Source organism: Nicotiana sylvestris, chromosome 4 (genome assembly GCF_000393655.2).
Source record: "Nicotiana sylvestris chromosome 4, ASM39365v2, whole genome shotgun sequence".
Taxonomy (NCBI): domain Eukaryota; kingdom Viridiplantae; phylum Streptophyta; class Magnoliopsida; order Solanales; family Solanaceae; genus Nicotiana; species Nicotiana sylvestris.
Genome location: NC_091060.1, coordinates 5,603,101 through 5,622,782, shown reverse-complemented (window position 1 = coordinate 5,622,782; position 19,682 = coordinate 5,603,101). Strand labels below are relative to the sequence as shown.

General features: G+C 34.6%; 3 protein-coding genes across 6 annotated transcripts; 2 read left to right on the top strand and 1 right to left on the bottom strand.

The window, feature by feature from the left end:
- Positions 1–648: 648 nt before the first annotated feature.
- On the top strand, positions 649–5,227 carry LOC104242513 (two-pore potassium channel 1-like). 3 transcript variants are annotated; one of them, XM_009797585.2, is made up of 4 exons: positions 649–773; positions 1,971–2,319; positions 2,437–3,103; positions 3,555–5,227. In XM_009797585.2, the coding sequence occupies exons 2-4, from the start codon at positions 2,205–2,207 to the stop codon at positions 3,715–3,717; spliced, it is 945 nt and encodes a 314-aa protein (XP_009795887.1). In that variant the 5' UTR covers positions 649–773; positions 1,971–2,204; the 3' UTR covers positions 3,718–5,227. The 3 variants fall into 3 exon arrangements, with proteins under 3 accessions (XP_009795887.1, XP_009795885.1, XP_009795886.1); XM_009797583.2 differs by having other exon boundaries at positions 1,971–3,103; XM_009797584.2 differs by lacking the exon at positions 649–773 and adding an exon at positions 816–1,023 and having other exon boundaries at positions 1,971–3,103.
- Positions 5,228–9,735: 4,508 nt separating this feature from the next.
- On the top strand, positions 9,736–13,728 carry LOC104242512 (microtubule-associated protein 70-5-like). 2 transcript variants are annotated; one of them, XM_009797582.2, is made up of 10 exons: positions 9,736–9,922; positions 11,067–11,152; positions 11,249–11,314; positions 11,414–11,584; positions 11,850–12,020; positions 12,094–12,249; positions 12,335–12,481; positions 12,573–12,644; positions 12,710–13,249; positions 13,359–13,728. In XM_009797582.2, exons 1-10 carry the CDS (start codon positions 9,826–9,828, stop codon positions 13,440–13,442), a joined length of 1,590 nt encoding a protein of 529 aa, XP_009795884.1. In that variant the 5' UTR covers positions 9,736–9,825; the 3' UTR covers positions 13,443–13,728. The 2 variants fall into 2 exon arrangements, with proteins under 2 accessions (XP_009795884.1, XP_070027843.1); XM_070171742.1 differs by lacking the exon at positions 9,736–9,922 and adding an exon at positions 9,964–10,376.
- Positions 13,729–16,285: 2,557 nt separating this feature from the next.
- On the bottom strand, positions 16,286–18,397 carry LOC104242511 (uncharacterized). The gene is made up of 3 exons (XM_009797581.2): positions 18,143–18,397; positions 17,547–17,628; positions 16,286–17,290 (listed from the first exon to the last, which is right to left on the bottom strand). The coding sequence occupies exons 1-3, from the start codon at positions 18,164–18,166 to the stop codon at positions 16,581–16,583; spliced, it is 816 nt and encodes a 271-aa protein (XP_009795883.1). The 5' UTR covers positions 18,167–18,397; the 3' UTR covers positions 16,286–16,580.
- Positions 18,398–19,682: the final 1,285 nt, after the last annotated feature.

The window sequence follows — 19,682 nt, the reverse complement described above, 5'->3', positions numbered from 1 at the left end:
TATATACCTCATTTTACATCACAAGTTCAAAAGTATTCTTTTTTTTTCTTAAACTCCGTGTCCAGTCAAATATGTTCGTAATAAATTGCTTCTTGTTTTGTAAAATGTCGAATATTTTAAATAAATTTTCTTTACCAAAAACGACTAATATTTGAGATTACAAGAGAAACATGTTCTTTAGCAGAGAGAAGAAAAGTAGAATTATGCCAAAATCTTCAATATTAAGTGTCATTGAAGAATAAATATGGGAAGTTAAGCCACACATAGGTAAAAAGAAACAGTACCCATATATTGTTGAGAAATTAAAATCTATTGCAAGCGTCCATAAAAAAATTAGGGAAAATGACGTTGTATAGTCATTATAAAAATAATAGCCGAAAAATTGTATAATTTATATATATATATATATATATATATATATTGTATGTTATATACAAGTTTTATACACTTTTTCAATTACCAAATATAAATAGTTTCTGGCGCGGGCTAAAAAAAATAATACCCCAATAAAATAAATACAGTAGTTGTAACCGTGTAAGATTCAAGGAATGCATATTGTTTCCCGTGATTCTGTTTGTCTTTGGTGCCTTTAATTTAACTAGCGGATCCTGTTACAGGTTATTTTGATCCAAATTTTGTAGCCATAAGTCATAACTAAAAACAAACCTTATGTTTTTTCCTTGTGAAAATTTACAGACTTTGTTTTCTTGCTTTCCCTCCATCCAATAGAACAATATAATTGCATGCATGGATTTGAAAAGGGCAAACCTAAGGTAATATGACATTTTTCCATCTTTTATTTGATTTAATTTTCATAAGAATCTAAGGGATGATGTATACAGAGGCGGACCCCACGATTTGAAGATGGCGGGGCACATGAGCAGACTGCTCAACCGGTGTCTCATCGGACTTTTGATCTTAAGGGTTTCACGTAAAATATAAAGTGTTTTCAACATATATGCACATATATATCTAGAACTTTTACCGAGGTTAACGGGGACGGTGATGTACGTAGATTTTTAGGTGTGTGGGTGCAACTCTTTAACATAAAAAAGGCATATTCTTTTGCAATTTGCTGAGGATTTTCTTTATACTATACCCAATGGTTTCTTGTTCTGAAGTTATTAAAATAACTCAAATTTGTTGCATTCCTTAAACATTCGACTTATCTGTTCTGAAATTAAATTTTGCTTTCTCTATTGTTAAGTTTTTTTGACTTTTATGGGCTTGAAACTCTCTCATTAATGAATATGATATAATTAGAGCAAGTTTTGTATTAGCCTTCATCAATATAGATCTTCAGATGTTCTGAGGTAGGTAAAAAAAAAAAAGTGGTTTGCGAATTTGAAAGAAAATTTACATTTGTTATAGGATTTTAAGCCCTCAATCAACCACACAACACGTGATATGTGAGTTACTAGGCGCACGTTATGGATTCCAACCTTCTTGCAGACAAAAACCTGGTATTTAAGTAGAGAAGACAGACATATGGGCCCATTATCCATTAAGTTTTGAACCGTGTGCCGCTGGCCCTCAGGGCCTATGGAAGTCCCATTTATTAACTTTTGTAGATGAAGCCCATATTGCAAGGACAGAAACTTAAAACGGATCAATTATGGGTGTTAATTGTTATGGACAGTACAGGGTCTTGAAATACTCAAGTATTAGGTTTAATAATTGAGATTGATATCAAAGTTAGTCACACAAAAGAACGATTATATTTATGCCTCTGAGTTTCAAATATATGAATTTATGTTTTTGCCTCGTATTCTGCTAGAAATGTCGAGGGTCTATTGGAAACAGTCTCTCTACCTCTACACGGTAGGGGTAAAGTCTGCGTATATACTACCCTTCCCAGACCCCACTTTATGGGATTACACTAGTCATGTTGTTATTGTTGTTGTTGTTGTTTGCCTCGCATATTGCTAGAAATGTTAGTTGATTTTTAATGTACATTATCCTAACTGCAGTTTGATTTGACACATAATTGGAAGCATGTCCTTTTGCTGTCATCAAAGACGGATGTATGTGTTATGTTGAAGGCTCACCGGACCCAGTAAACTTTGGCAGAAATCTTGTATATACCTTGAAAATGGTAATTTGAATTATTTGTCACCCTCAATGCTAAAAGTCTTTAGGTGGCATTGATTGAACAAAATATTGTGCCCCGACGCATTAAAATCTTGAATCCGCCTCTGACTGTCATGGATAAAGGTGATGTTGAACAACCTCTACTACGAAGCCATGTAAATTCTTTGATTCGTTTTAGTGATATAAACTCTTTCAAGAGAAGGCGAACACAATCGAGCAGCAGTACTGGTAATATCAGTCATATACCACAGAAAAATAATGAGGAACTGTTTCATTCCTCTGAGTTCATTGCAACAGAGAGATTTAGACTCAGGTCTGTGCTCTTGTTTTTGTCTGTCTATATAGGAATCGGAGCGATTTGCTTCTTCATAATCAGGGATCAAATCGAAGGAAAAAAGACTAATGGAATTCTTGATGCAATATACTTGTGTATTGTTACAATGACTACTGTTGGATATGGTGATCTTGTACCTAAAAGCATCTTAGCTAAGCTACTCGCGTGTATTTTCGTCTTCACGGGCATGGCTCTTGTTGGATTTGTTCTAAGTAAAGCAGCAGATAGTTTTCTTGAGAGGCAGCAAATCTTGTTTCTCAAAGCCATAAACATGAGGAAAAATTATAGCAATTCAAATGAGGTGTTACAAGAGGTTGAAACGAACATCGAAAAGTACAAGTTTTTAAGTGCATTGGCACTTCTTGTGATGTTTACTATACTTGGAACAATTTTTTTAAATCAAGTTGAGGATCTGAGTTTATTTGATGCTTTTTATTGTGTTTGTGCTACCATTACTACTCTGGGATATGGCGATAAGAGCTTTTCGACAAAATGGGGGCGTTTGTTCGCGTCTTTCTGGATACTGTTGAGCACGATTTGTTTGGGTCAGTTGTTTTACTCCCTTGCTGAATTATACACAGAACAAAGGCGAAAATCTATGTTCAGATGGGTTCTAACTCGAGAGTTGACAAATTCAGACCTGCAGGCAGCAGATCTTGATCATGACAGTGAAGTCAGGTAAGTTGTTTTATAAGTGTATATTTCGCATTCAATAGACTTAACGAAAGACAGAGCACAATGAAATATAAAGATCTATATAGTCGATGCAATAAGTTAGTTGAGTACAGTCGGACCTCTCTATCACAACATCTCTATATAACAATCATTCACTATAAAAGCCAAGTTTTTCTCGAAATTGATTTTTATGTTATGTTATAATATATGTCCTCTATAACAACACTTGACTATTACAACAAAAAAATATCGGATCAGATTTGATTGTATATGCTTTAGTCATGTTAGTACATTTACGTTTCTATGCTTTGTCTTTTAGCCTTATCAGATTAGATATTTATAGCTGACCCTAGCTCGTTTGGAACTGAGGCTGTGTATGTTGTTGTTGTTGTTGTTATTTCGCGTTCAAGTTTTTTTGTGCTATATTCAAATCACTTTCTTTTTCTTTATTCAGTGCTGCAGAATTTATTGTCTATAAACTTAAAGAGTTGGGGAAGATAACTGAGGAAGATATCTCTGTAGTAATGGAGAGCTTCAAAATGCTTGATGTTGATCATTCTGGCACATTGACTGAAAAAGATATTGCATTATTACACTCGTCTCGATCGAAAATCTGATAATTAACCCCTCTAACATGTCCGACAGCTTAACTATGTTTTGTTCGTAGATGATAGAAAGATTCTAACGATGACTGAAGCCTCTATCTTGAAGGGTCGTACATATATATATGTACATATTCCTGCGGCTCAGATGAGTATTCTTGTTTATATCGTCACGACTATAAACATTTTTTTGTTCCTATTAACAAACAATCCCCTTTTTCTTCGTCGTGAACAAACACAATCCTTACACACACCTAGGAGCATGCACCCTTCCTGCATATTCATACAAGAATCGAGTAGGCGGGCTGAGGTCCTACAAGGTATCCCGTTTTATTGCATTTTCCTTGCAGCTATTTCATTTTAGAGGTTGGTTCACAAGTACAACCTTTGTAACTTTATGGTATACTCATGGATTGATCATTATTTGACTTAACCACCGCAATTTTCTACTCCTAATAGTTTAGCTCGATCAAGATCAAATTTGTTCATCAAAGTGCTTCTCCGATTGTTAAAGACATTTCTTTTCAACCGAGGAACAAAACAAGGTCGCCTTGCAATTAATAAGTTAGTAATTTTTTTTATTATGATTCGTACTCGTGGTACACAGTACCTTTATTTGCGCGTATGCAATTGCATATTAATGGAGAAATAATTTGAAAATTTTGCATTTTCAATCCTATGCACTTGATGTTTGAGTCTTTTGTGAGCGGAGGGTCTATCAGAAACAACCTCTCTACCTTTCAAGGTGAGGATTACGTCTGCGTACACACTACCCTTCTCAAATCCTACTTGTGGGATTGCACTAGGTTCATTGTTGTTGGTGTTGTTGCACTTGATGTTTGGAAAAGGATCATAGATATACTATTGGAGAATATAAGTTAAGGCATGTTAAATTTGAACTAGATTGAGACAAGTGTTACATTTTCAATATCATCTTAGTAGTTCTTTAAACTGGACAAGAATGCACATTATCAATCACCAACTATAAACTGGCCACCATCAGGGACGAATTTATAGCTTAAATTATGGGGCACGTGAACCCATGACCACTGGAAACCAAACTTTCAGATATGGTGTGATTAATATCTCCGATCGAATATCAGAAGTCTTCCAGTTGCTGTTGGTGCCCTGCAAGAAAATTCAGTAGTCCTTCACCTTCTTTTGGATTGGAGAAGTCAACAGCTAATGGTGATATATTGTTGAATGCAAGTATTGTGATCAAAAGTAGAGTTGTGGACAGGACTAGAGGCCAGAAATAAGACAAAATGTTGGCAAAGTTAGGTGCCAAAACAAAGAAGAAACTTAGGACAAATGATGCAGCAATTAATGTTACAATATGATTCTTGAACTGCAGAAGCTTGACAAAGATTTCCATGGGGTTTATTTAGAGTTTTAATCAAACACAAAATGGGATTTATGAATGAAAAGGAGGGAGAAAAGCAGAGGTTTTTGTCTTTGCTAAGATTCTTTGTTCAAAGTGACAAGACTTTGTTTTGGCTCCAAATTGTTTCCCAAGCAATTCTAATCTTTGATACCTTGACATTCAGTTTAATCTAAATGGATTGTGTGTCTAATTGGCTTAAGATTTCTTTTATGTTGAGGTATATGCTAAGATTAAAAATTTTGTGACTAGTGGAAACCTTGAAGAGAAGGCTTGGAACAACGGTAAAGTTGTTTTTGTGTGACTTATAGGTCACAGGTTCGAGCCATAGTAGCAACCAACAATAGGGCAGACTGTTTATATCACATCCATATGAGTTCACCCTTCCCCGAATCTTGTGTGAATACGAAATACTTTGTGCACCGGGCTGCTTTTTTAAGGGGAAACCTCTCAACTTCGGCTTTAAGTAATATGATTAAGGAATGTTAAGATCACATTCATGCCCCTTTTAATATTGTTAACATAGCACGGGGTAGCCGATTTTCGGACTGGTCATTTAAAAATAGCCAGCGTTTGTCAAGTCATTGAAAAATAGTCACTATTTTGCTGCAACAGAGATCAGTCCAACATAATATACTGGAGTTCGGTACACCTGTGTATGACCTTCCAGCATATTATGTTGGATCGGTATACTTTGTTGGCTCCAGTATATTATGCTGGACCGGTATATTATACTGGAACTCCAGTATATTATGCTGGAGTATTTTTCCGGATTTTGAACAGTGTTTTCCTTCAGATTTATCTTTACATGAAAAGTGGCTAAATTTCGATTACTTTTGAAACTGTGACTATTTTTAAATGACCACTTGTAAATTTGACTATTTTGAATTTCTCCCTTTAATATTGCATATTGAAATTGCGGGACCAAAGCGACTACTAGCAAAAAAAAAGGGTATGATTTTAAGGTAGAAATGACACCAGGTAGCCACTCCAAGGGGCTGCTATTTAGAAATTAGCCAGTGCGTTTTGAATTTCAGTTTTTCAGTTCAGATTTTCAAGACAAAAATGTTCTGAATTGTCCTGAAATTAAGATTTTTAGTTTAAAATTTCAGGTCAAAATAAGTATTGGTTATTCTTTAAATAGCATCCTTAAGAATGGCTATCTATGCACTTGCTCCGATTTTAAGTTCTAGCCATACAATCAAATCACTTAACAGATAATTACACGTAAATAATTTGATAAGCATTAATTAGTAATTTGTCAATAATATTAATATATGGTGCGAAAGACAAAGCTTACAATGGTGTTTTTTGACAGAATTCTAATCTCAAAACAAGTAAGTTTCATGAGATTTTTGCCTTCAAAGCCTAAAAAATGGTGTATTTGGACTTACTAATAAACGCGGTATTATTACTTTTAGCCCCCGCCAGAAACTATTTACATTTGGTTACCGAAAAAGTATATAAAACTTGTATAATTTTTATATATAAGATACATAATGTGTGTGTGTATATATATATATATACAAAATATACACAAATTTTATATATTTTTTCGGCTATTATTTTTACAGCGGCTATACAGTGTCATTTTTCCAAATTTATTAGTGGAAGGGAAAAATAAAAGTAGAGAATAAAGGGAAAACAGAGGGAAATTAAAATAAAATTCTATGATAATGAAGAAAGAAAGTGATAGCTAGCTCTATAAAGATAAGTCTTAATTTGAAGGTTTTTGGTGAGATATTTTTAGGATATATACACATCAATACCTACTACAAAAACACTGCCCTTGATGTTAATTGTGTTAGTCCATTGATAAAGATTTGACCCTTTGACACAATGTTACTAGTGCATATATTCAATTACATTAATTATAAACTAAAGCACCATTACATTAATAATCCAATAGTACCACTGCTTTTAGTGGCTTGCAACAGGCCATAGGTATCAGTACCTAAGCAAACCACAAAATGATTATTTTCTAGAAAATTATGAAAATTTGAAAATCGTAGGGTTCAATAATGTGCACTAATATCGTGCAATCGATAAGTTCTACTTCATCTGTTTTAGTTTATGTAATCATATTTTTTTTTAATCTGTTCTAAAAATATGTTTCCTTTTCAAACGTCGGAATAATTTAACTTAAACTTTTCAATTGCGAGATAACAATAGGAATATTTGAGTGAAGAAAATATTAAATGCGTCAATGGAGGTTAATTAAAATAGGGGACTCCTAATTAAACAAGAAAAAAGTAATTAAGGCATAATTAATGGAGTGATGCGTAGTATAAAAACAAAGAGAGCAAAAGAAGGAAGAAAAAGAAGAAAGAAATTATTAGGAAATCAAGATTAGAACAAATTCCTTATCACAATTTACCTACTTAAAGCTAATTATCAAAATATATTAATTATTAAAGTAGAAATTATAGAACCTTTACAGCTTAGCTTGAAACCCCAATGAGGTCACTTTCAGAGCTATAAACCTGGAATTTCATCAAATTATTGTAGAAAAGAATTAAAGAAATCCCACTAAATTTGGGGTCACTTTTAATATTATATCCTTTTTAATTTCATGAAGTAATTAATGTAGAAAATAGACCCAATTTGCCAAATGCCAATCAAGATATGTTTGAATATTTGTAATCTGATTGCTTTATTTTTTTCCATTTTAAATATTTAAATCAATAGCTAATTTGAACGTAGGATAATATTACTTATTTTTTCATAAAAATTACCGCACTTGGTATTTACACCAAACTAATATACTCATGATATATTTTCTGCATACTTTTTCATCACATACTATGGTTAATTATTGAGTACTTTTACGTTATTTATGACTTAATACGATAAAATATATTAATTTGATGTAAACATAGATTATATCGAGTTATTTACCTATTTTTGGTTTTTTTTTTGCCTCACCAGAAAATTGATCATGTACAGCTTGAATATTGCCATTTGCCAAGTGTCATCCAACTATGAAAAGCTTTATATAATATATCTACAAGGGAAGTATCAGTATATAGTTTTTTCTTTGCCCATTTGCTCTTATCTTCAATTATATTCTAATCATTCATACTTAAAAGCAACTCAGTTTGTTTATGTACTTTAAAGCAAACTCAGTTTAAACCCTTTCAATTATTTATTATCAACACCTCATTCTCTTTGTATTTTATCAATGATTCCATGATTTTATGGAGTGTTTAACGCTCAAGCAATTTATTTACTTCTCGAGTAGGAATTGCTTTCCATCAATATTTAGAGATTATGTTTGGAAAATATCACATCAATATTTCCCCTACTACGCAGAGGCGGATCGAGAATTTCAAGATGATGATTGCACTATTATGAAGAGGTGGATCTAGAATTTACATTTGACGTGTTTTTAAGGGATCTTTATATAAATAGCCGGTCATATTCATTGTTACATAGTTTATACGTTGATTATACATAATTATACACATATAATATATAAATTATGCATATATTATATTTCCACCAGCTATTTTTAGTTTAAGCGATTGGGTGGGTGTCATTTGGGTTAATTCTTCTTTAAAATTATTTTTGAAATTTTAGTGATTTTCACACATATATATATATATATATATATATATATATATATATATATATATCTATACTTGTATGCCGAAAATAAGACCATCCAGAGTGGGATTTGAACTACCAATTTCACATGTAAAGGTGCACTCAATAATTATTCCACCATAGGAGTTTTTGAGTATGGACGCACATATTTAAGTAATTTTTAAGAAATATAATATTATTGTACATAATTTAGGGAGAGGATCACGGGTTCACGTGAACCCATATTTCTTAACATAGATATGCCCTTGCTGCTGCGTAGCGAAATGATGGAATGAATGGTATTCTTTTGCCCTTATACAGACGTCTCAGATTCTGAACCCTGAGAATAAAAAAATTCTTGCAGAAAGCGTTTTCCCCTTAAATAACATTATTCTGCGCGAATCTGAATTAGTCAGACTAATAGGTTCCGCATACAAGATGGTTAAACCAAAAAAAAATCTCTTTCCCTAAAAGGAAATAGGAACAAAATAGAAAAAAGAAAAGAGCTCTATTTTAGAAATGAAACTTGATTACCTACCACCACTTTTCTGCTTAAGGAAAGCTTCAAAAAGCAAAGTCCAGATAAGTGTAGGACAACTTAGCCTTTATTCCCTAGAATTTGTCTGGTTTAGTCTAATTTCACTTATTTTTTATATTAATATTTCTTGTACTCACATTTTTTTAATTATTTCTTTATAATTTTGTTCCACTAAAGACAAATTTCAAGAATATGTTACAGCTAAACCATACAAATTAGTAAGCACAAAAGAAGAGTGTGAAGCATATAAAGATTTTGTTCCATATAATCATTACTATCTTTTTTAAAGTTGAGTAGTTAAACTAGGAAAAAGAATGTGGAATTGCATTAAAGTTTCAAATAAATGGAAATATTATATTTAAAAAAAATATAAGATATTAATAATAAAAATGGAGGGAATTAAAAACAGCTAAGCTGGTTTTGATTTGTTATTTTCTGAGGTTTGCTTCAAAAGAAGGTTAAGTCCATCCTCTCAATTTATTTATAAGTAATGGACTCTTTAAATAGCTATAATTACACAAGTTTCTCATTCACTACTTAAATATTATCATAGTCATTGCTTCTTTCTTAGCACTATAGTTAAAAGTTATAGCAACAGAAGAGAAAAAGAAAGAAAGAAATGTCAGGAATATATGAACTTGGGATTGAAGAATTTTTTCTAGCTCATCCTGATCCTGTTATTTTGGAAATCAATAATTTGCAGAACCAACTCAAAGGTTAAAAACTACTTTTAGTTTTCACTTTCTGTGTTTCTTGATTATGATGCTATCTGGTGCATGAAAGGGAGCTTTGGCGTAATGTTGTTGCCATGCGACCAGGAGGTCATGGGTTCGAGCCGTGGAAACAGCCTCTTGCAGAATTGCAGGGTAAGGCTGTGTACAATAGACCCTTGTGGTATGGCTCTTCCCCGAACCCCGTGCATAGCGGGAGCTTAGTGCACCGGGCTGTCCTTTGATGCTAGCTGGTGTATGTATTCCTATTGCTATGACAGAATTGTGCCTTCAATAGAAGTGTTAGAAGTTGCTATATTGTCTTACTTACTGTTCATTTTGAAGAATCTTCTTTTCTCATAATCTAACATGCTTCAGTGATGAATAAAAAGGGTAGCCTGGTGCACTAAGCTCCTGCTATGCGAGGGTACGGGATGGGTCGAACTTCATTGGGTCTTATGTACGTAGTCTTACCTTGCATTTCTTTAAGAGGTTTTTCCGCTGTTTAAACTCTGACCTCCTGGTCACATGGCGGCAACTTTTACCGTTGTGTCAAGGCTCCCCTTTATGCTTTAGTGATGTATGTTATCAAATTTCACGTTCATAGTTGTGTTGGTGAGTAACAATAGTTGCTAGTGGAGTTCACAAGTTTATGTTTTCATGCTGTTGATTATTTGATTTTCATGTTAGAGCACAGACATTCAAGATTTTGAACCAATGACAACTACATAAAACAATCCAAGAGTTGGGTAGTTGTCTAAGTTTGTTGTGGTTCTGTCTGTCCAGCTTGTCTTAGCATAGGCCAAACAATAATTCAATGATCTGCAGTTTTTAGACAGTTACTAGTATAGCCTTAAACCTCTAATTTCCACTGCATAAAAGTTTGCCTATAACACACTGCACTAATAGAAAGGGCAGCTCGGTGCACTAAGCTCCCGCTATGCGCGTGGTCTGGGGAAGGGCTGGACCACAAGAGTCTATTGTACCTTACCCTACATTTCTGCAAGAGGTTATTTCCACGGCTCGAACCTGTGACCTCCTGGTCACATAGCAGCAACTTTACCAGTTATGCCAAGGCTCTCCTTCACTGCACTGATATAAGAGCAAAATTTAGTTATTGAATTTCAATTCTTGATGTGAATTTCGTTAGAGAAGGATCGCGAACTAGGAGCAGCTCAAAGTGAAATTAAGGCTCTGAAAGCAACAGAAGTGCTCAAAGACAAGGCTCTTGAAGAGGTACTCTTAAAAGAAGACCTTCATAAAAATGCATTTACTTGTTATTCTTGAGCTATTACTATATTGTATTGATAATCCAATTCCTATTTTCTACAGCTTGGAAATGAATTTCAGAGATTGGAGGGAAAGCTGAAAATCAACGAAATGCTTCTTGAACAAAAGGTATGACATTTAATTGTTTTTGAATCGCGTGCTATTCAAAAGCAACCATTTCCTTACGTAAAAGGGCATACAAATTATTGGCTATAACTGCAACTGCAGAATCTTGATATCAAACGACTCGCTAATGAGAAGAAAGAAGCACTGGCTGCACAATATGCTGCTGAAGCAACACTTAGAAGAGTATATGCAGATCAGAAAGACGATGATGCACCTCCCCTCGAGTCCATTATTGCTCCTCTCGAGGCAGAGATTAAGATGTATAAGAATGAGGTACTTTAAAATGATAAACTCATTCCAGGCATGGGCGTAGCCAGGGCTGAACCCCTTTCGCCTGAAAATTACATTATATATACTTTGGCAAAATAGATTTTTATGTATATATATTAAATGTTGAATTCCCTAGACTTGTTCGTATATTTACTTCTTTATATTTTGAATCTCCTTACTGAAATTCCTGGCTCCGCCACATCTCCAGGTACTTCATTTTCTTCAATTTTTTGGTGGCAATAACTTTTTTTCTCTATCCCTTTTTCAGATTGCAGCATTACAGGAGGATAAAAGGTCATTGGATCGACACACTAAGTCGAAAGAAGCAGCTTTGCTTGAAGCAGAAATGATACTAAAAAGTGCTTTAGAAAGGGCATTAATAGTAGAGGAGATTCAAAATCAGAACTTTGAGCTTAGAAGACAGATTGAAATCTTCCAGGTAGGAATTTTAACCAATTCCATTTTGTAAAAACCAGATTGGTATATGGCCTAACATGAATTTCTCTATTCAGGAGGAAACCAAAATACTTGATAAGACGAACCGTCAAAAGATTCTTGAGGTGGAAAAACTTAGCCAAACCATTATAGAGCTTGAGGAGGCAATTCTTGCTGGAGGAGCAGCAGCTAATAGACTTCGCGACTACAAACGACAAATTTCTGAATTACAAGTAAAAAACATGCACACATATTTGGTAATACAACTCGTCGACTCAGTTATAGATCATAAGACATGAGTTTTTTTCAAACTTGTAGGAGGAAAAGAGGACATTGGAAAGGGAACTAGCAAGAGTTAAGGTTTCAGCAAACCGAGTAGCAACTGTCGTGGCAAACGAATGGAAAGATGAGAATGACAAAGTTATGCCTGTAAAACAGTGGCTAGAAGAGAGAAGGCTGTTGCAGGTCATTAAACCATAACATCCAAATGCAAATGAATAACATTTAAAACTCATCTATTACATTTCTTGAAATAGTTTTCGCCTTGGCATTGCAGGCTGAGATGCAACGACTGAAAGACAAATTAACTATATCAGAGAGAACAGCCAAGGCAGAAGCACAACTAAAGGTGAGCTTATTCATTGAAATTAACCTGATGTGTTTTATCCTCATTCTGTCAATGTTTTGCTATAGGATAAGCTGAAACTGAGACTCAAGACACTCGAAGAAGGCTTGAAACAAGCGTTCAACGTCTCTGTCAATCCCAATAGAAACCATGGATCCACAAAAATTCAAAAGACCAAACATTTTTTTGGTGTTCTGTCAAACAATACCGGAGTAAAGAAGAGATCGACATCACAACCAAGGGTATCCACCATTAGCCGAATCACTAAGCAGGAAAATACGGATCAAAGAAGCGATGATACTTCTGGAGAAATGAAGCAAGTCATTGGTCTGAAAAAGAAGAGCTTATGGGATTCTCGAGATAAGAACGTTGAGAGTGTTGGAAAAGAAAATGCAGAAATGAATAGCAAAGAAATCACACACACACAGAAAATCAAGAATCCAGGAGATGACGAAGAAGAAAACAAGACTAGTCGAAGCATGGAGAGCGATAACGATGATATAGTATCAGGTTTTTTGTATGACAGGCTACAGAAAGAGGTTATCTGTTTGAGGAAATTTTGTGAGACAAAGGTATCTGCTTTGAATACTAAAGATGAAGAAATTAAGGTGAAGTCTTACCATAAACAAAACTCTCTTGCATTTTTTTATCATAAAGTCCTTACACACACTTTATCATCTTCCTTTTATCATTTATCAATCTGTTTGGTGTTTTCAGATGCTAACTAAGAAAATCGAGACGCTGTCAAAAGCTATAGAAGTCGAAGCAAGAAAAAGAAAAGTTAAGCAACAAGGTCAGTGAAAACATCTTGAAGATTCATGTAAAAAAGCAGAAAAAGTGATCTTGGTTCATCAGTCTTGACTCTTGCATTTATTGTATATAGAAAAAGGTGACAGTAATCACAGGAATAAAGATCCAAAATTCATTTGTAATTTGTAGAGTGAGTGACTAACTCTGTCACAACTAGATGGTAATTCTTTTGTTTTGGTTTCTTACTTTTCCCCCATTGTCCAGGTCCTTGTACAGTTATTTTCAGCTTTAGATTCAGATGAATAAGAATAATTGAAAGTTTGATCTTTTTTGTTAATACCCACAACCCCTACAGCAGAGTGCTTCTTGTTTTCTCCTACGTTGTTCGGACTCCCCGAAAATGTCTCTAAATGCATGTCGGATCCTCCAAAATAGAGTATTTTTTGAGGATCCGATACGGCAACACTATTGCGGCAGCATTTTGAAGAGTCCGCGCAACACATATTTTCTCCAATAACTATACAATTATGTCATCATATTAAAAATGATCTCCATTCCAGACTTCTCCCTTTCCAAAATAATGTGGCGAAATCAAGAAACAGAACTTAGTCAACTTTGCACCTATAATAAAAGGGAAAAAAGAAGCAGCTCTCATCTTCTTGTTATAACAACTCTATAACCTACTAGTCAGGGATGTGGTGGGATCGACATGATCCTTCCATCTTAACCGGAGGTCTCGAGTTCAAGCCCTGAATTAGAAAATTCCTGGTAAATAGAACTTTCCCCTTAAATAGTCGGGCTAGTAAATTCCGGATGCCAGATGGTTGACAAAAAAAAAAAACTCTATAACTCCACTAGTCAGAAAAAAAACTCTATAACTCCACTAGTCAGGGATGTGGTGGGATCGACATGATCCTTCCATCCTTAACCAGTGGTCTCGAGTTCACTCCGTGAAATAAGAAATAGAACTTTCCCCTTAAATTAGCCGGGCTAGTAGATTTCGGATACCAGATGGTTGTAAAAAGAAAAACTCTATAACTCTGGAATAGTAGCTAAAGAAGGCTTCCACCTTTTACAATCATCTCTTACTCTTAAAGATTGAATTGGGATTTGTCCACATTGGAGCTGTTTTACATTATTCACAAGCAGCTCTAACTGTTGTTTTGTCAGGACAATCTTGATTCTCTGGTTCTTGCAACTATTATCACTCATGTCATTAGATAGACATCTAGGTGAATGGAATTGCTGGTTGAAATGTTGAATAACATAATACATCTCTTTATCAGATCTTAGCTTTTGTTCATTGGCTAAATCTTTTACATCTTCATTTTCTTGATTTAGAGATGAAGAAAATAATGTATCAATACAATTCCCCATGATTAATTGCAAGGAAAAGTTATGATTTATGACCTAAACCATCTCTATTTATAGTGCTGCTACAGCAATATTGATACTAGAGGTGTTAAATGGGTGGTTTGGGATGATTTTGGGCGGGTGAAAACGGGTTGAGTCAATAAACGAGCGGGTCAATGACTCGCCCAAAAATAACTTGGGTTGAGATGGACTGAGTCAAGTTGGGCTAAAATTTGGGTAATAGCCCAATCTGTCCAACTCTTATCAAGCTTTAATTAACATGTATTATTTTCTTATGAATTATTTAATTATCAAATAAGTTTTTTTTTATTTTGTAATAATCATATATAAAATATCAAATAAAAAAATTACTTTTAAAATAATTTAGCATAGTTATTCATGGCTGAATTTGGACTAAAAATAAGCCCAAATTTTGATGGGTTGAAATGAGTTATATGAAGATAGGCTAAATTCAACAAATGGTCGGATCAATGACCAACCCAACCTTGGAAGAGTTGGGTGGGTCAAATGAGTCTGTGATCAAATTGCCCCCCTAATTAATACCATGTCCAAGACAAAGAAACGTGCATGCCACCTTTAAGACCTTCCCTTTTTTTTTTTCTAGCAAAAGCAACGTTTATTATTTAAAATTCTGCAATCATGCATATTTTAATTTCAAGAAAAAGAAAGAGTGAAGTATTATATGGAAAAAGAACTCATAAAGAAGCTCTTGAGCTATTTTAAGGAACTCTTTTAGGTTGACTTTTACCAAATAAGAGTTGTATATATATATATATATATAATACTCCAATAAGCCTTTCCTAAGTCAGAGCCTGCATCATTTTCTGTATGTTTTACCTAATGAGAATGCAATAGTCACACAATGTCAACTCAAGGTCGGTGCCAAAGATGAGGGAGATAAACTGTACCTAGATCGCTAAGGGTCTATATTGATTATTTTCTGCATTGCTCTTTTGGTGATTCGAACCTCTATTTTTTTTTTCTGTTAAAGGTAAAGGATGCTCACGGCTAGGCTATCACTCCATTATTCACTCACATTCAAGAGAAGTACTAGTAACTGCAAGGGTGAAGACAGAATTGGAGACAACGGGATTCAAAAAAATGCTAAAATATTATAGTTGGAAGTCGAACCAATAACCTACAAAAGAAAATTTTTAATTTCATTTCTCACTAACATTAGTATATATATATATACATAAAAAAAAAGATCACTTATGCGCAATGCAACATTCTGATAAAGGGAACTCAATTGGCAACCTTGGGGAAGATAGCTACTTGGCTCATTTTGGTGGTGAAATTGTTTGTTTGGAAATTTCTCGAAAAACTAATTATAGGATCTTCTCTCTATTGAAACAATAGAAGGGCCATTATGTTCATTAATAAAGAATTTACTAAATGAGATATGGAAGCGAAATTGCGCCTATGTTCCTTATTTGTGGCGCATAAGCCTACATTTGCTCATCACCTACAACAATAGAAACAACACAAATACATTCATAGAGAACAAACAAAGTGGAAAATAAAGAAATTAATTATAGAAGATTTATTATACTATCACAAAGTAATATTTAAAATAGGGCAATAATAGAAGATTTATATAACTAGACAGTTAAGCCGTTTGGTCACCTACTTATTATTCTCTTTCTGCACTTTTTTCTTTAAAAGAAAACTATACCTTGTACATCGTATGTGAAATTAATGAATACAATAATAATACAGAGAAAAGGCATTCACATGGACCCAAAACTTTGTTTTGGACACATTTAGAAGCCCAATAAAGAAAGTACAAAGTAGGCCCACAATGATTGGGTCACATTACATAATTGTGCAACCTGTAGCATTTTCTTCACTAAAGTATTCACTGTTAACGTAAGGGCCCTTTCCGTAGCCAGATGGGCCAGGGCCAGGCCCATATCCATACGAGTAGTTACCGTAATATGGGGTTGGGGCTTGTGGCACCGGAGTTCCGTAGTACTGATAACACGGGCCTCCGGTGTAATAACATTGCCCACAACCGCATCCATGTGCTGCTGCTTGTGGGTATCCTTGGACCGGCATCATCATCACCGGCTCTGATACCCACGGCATTGCCACCATTGCAGCTGCATGACCGTCTTTGGGCTTTTCGGGCTCTTTTTGTTTTGGCTTGTCAATTATGGTCGGCTTTTCTTGTTTGGGCTTCTCGGTATCTTTTGCTTTGTCCTTGGGCTTCTCGGGCTCTTTTGTTTTGTCCTTGGGCTTCTCGGGTTCCTTGGGCTTTTCAAAGGTGACAGTCTTACCTTTCTCAGGATCCTTGGGCTTGTCTTTGGGCTTTTCAGGCTCCTTGGGCTTTTCAGGCCCTTTGGGTTTCTCAGGTTCCTTGGGCTTTTCAGGAGCTTTGGTCTTTGCAGGCTCTTTGATCTCAATGCTCTTGATTGCTTTTCCTCCTTTATAACACAATTTGTCGCGAATTTTTTCTGGACTGCAACATACCACAGTGATGGTGACAGTATTGGCTTTCTCATCATACACTTGGTCTCTAACTTCTGCAATTTAAACCATTTTAACATCAAATATGTACCTCAAAAAAATCAAACGAAGTTTTTACACTATTAGGTCAATAAAAAATATTTACAAATAAGCTAGATTATCTGCTACAACAAATCATAGTATTATATTTCTTTACACAATCACTATATATAAGTTATAAACCTAAACTGAATTCTAATCTCTATCATGTCAGCTCTAAGAGTATGAAAGAAAAGAGGGGGGGGGGGGTCATGAAGGAAAATAAAGACTTACGGGGCATTTTGCAGAGAACTTTCTTGGCTTTCTTGTAGCAACAAGGGCACTGAAGATCAACCTTAAGCACCATTTTGGTGGTCTGTTAAGAGACCAAAATAAAAAAAAATCAGTGTCATTCATTAAGGAAAATATGAAAATTAACGCTAGAGACTTTAAAAGGTGGATCCAAATGATATTGAGCTATTGAACATGTAATAATGATCCCCTTTTTTTTGTATTATAAGGGGGAAAAAAAACACAACAACAATTACGAGCCCTGAGATTTGACGGCGGACTTAAAATGCCACCTACCAACAGTGGCGGATGCAGAGCTAGTGAGAATTGAACCAGCGACCTAAAAAAGATTTTAAATTCTCTTGACCACTAAACTACAATTTTGGATTGTGTCAAGGGCATTCAAAACATATTATATAGAGGTAAAAAAATAGATTTTGCCTTATATATACAATGTAATTTTTCGGCAAAGAAAATTCGGGTGAACTCCCTTCCGCCCCTAAATCCGCCCCTGAGCTACATACGCTTTTTCAGTCTCAAACAAGTTAGCATCGGCTAAGAAAAAAGAAAACAGCAATGATAAAAAAGACTAGCATTACCTTCTCAGTGTTGTCACCACCCATGGTTCAGACTTGAAAGTGTAGACCAGAGAAGTGAGAAAATAGATCTGAATTCACAGAAAAAAAAATGAGGAGGAGAAAAAGGGTGTGGTATTAATAGTATGAAAGAATGAAAAGGAGAAATGACTTAGGAAAGAGGTAAGTAAGTTAGGAAAGGAGAAGGAATTTGTTGAAATTCATGATATCATCAATTGATTGATTGGCAGCTTCTAGCTAGGAGTTGAATAGTTGTGTGTGGGGCGGCCTACGATTGCTGACTATATACTCTCGTTTGCATGTGCTGGATTTGATTGTCACACCTCACCTTTCCATTTTCTTTCAAACCAAAAATAATTTATTAATAGTAGGAATACTAGTGATGTGTATTTTCTTAGTTTAATCATGTGATATTTAAAGTCCATTAGAGTTAAACTTCTCTATAACACCTTTATTTATTTTGATATTTTTTAATTTTTATAGTGATCAAGTGTTGTTATAAAAAATATATATTATAACATAACATAAAAATCGGTTCCAAAAAAAAACTTGGCTTTTATAGTGAGTGACTGTCATATATGAAGGTTGTTATAGAGAGGCATGATTGTACATCGGTAATGTGTGCATAGAGCCATAGACAGAGACTTTTGATAAATTCTCGGCTCAGAAAAAGTATCGTCACATCACAGTAAAAGAAATACGGTAAGGGAAAAGTCATTAAAAGAAAAAATAGTAACAACAACATGATAATAAGATAACCGGAAAAAAAGAGACTGTCGGTGGTAATAGAGTTCTAAGTGTAAGAAAATCTGCCATAGGTATTAAAAAGAAAAGCTCGACTATACATTCTACCCTAATTCTCGACCTTCATACTCTCTTAGGAAGGGTCATGTCCTCCGTAAGTTGCACATGTGTCATGTCCTGCCTTATCATCTCTTCCGATAATTCTTTGGCCTACCCCTACCTCTCCTCAAACCTACCATGGCCAACCTCTCACGCCTTCTCGTTGGAGCATCTGGGCATCTCCTCTTCACATATCCAAATTATCTCATCCCCATTTTCAATATCATGTCCACTACGGGGCCATTAATCAATTAATTTAAATTCGCATTGTATAGACTTACAAAAAAGAAAAGAATAAAACGGTCTATTGAAAAAAATTAATTCGAGGCGTCTTATTAAAAATGGAGAGATCTCAACTATGTATTGATGATTACTAGTGATTGTATAGTACTACAAAAAATAATAAAGAATAGAGTAGGGAGTGGTTTAGTTTGGTTAGTGCAATAATGGAAGATGTACCCCACATGGCAGGTATGCTTAACCCCTGATTCTAACAGCTAATTTGTTCACTAGTTTCTTTTACTTTACAATTTTTGGATATTATATTATGTACTAATCATAAATGTTTTAGTAACAATTTTCAATTTTCTTTTCTTTAATTTGAAGTAGCAGCAAAAACATGTTGAAGAGTTGCCGTCCTAACTTCTCAAAATCTACCATTCTCGAAAATTCAAACTACCTCATAAAATCAAATTATACA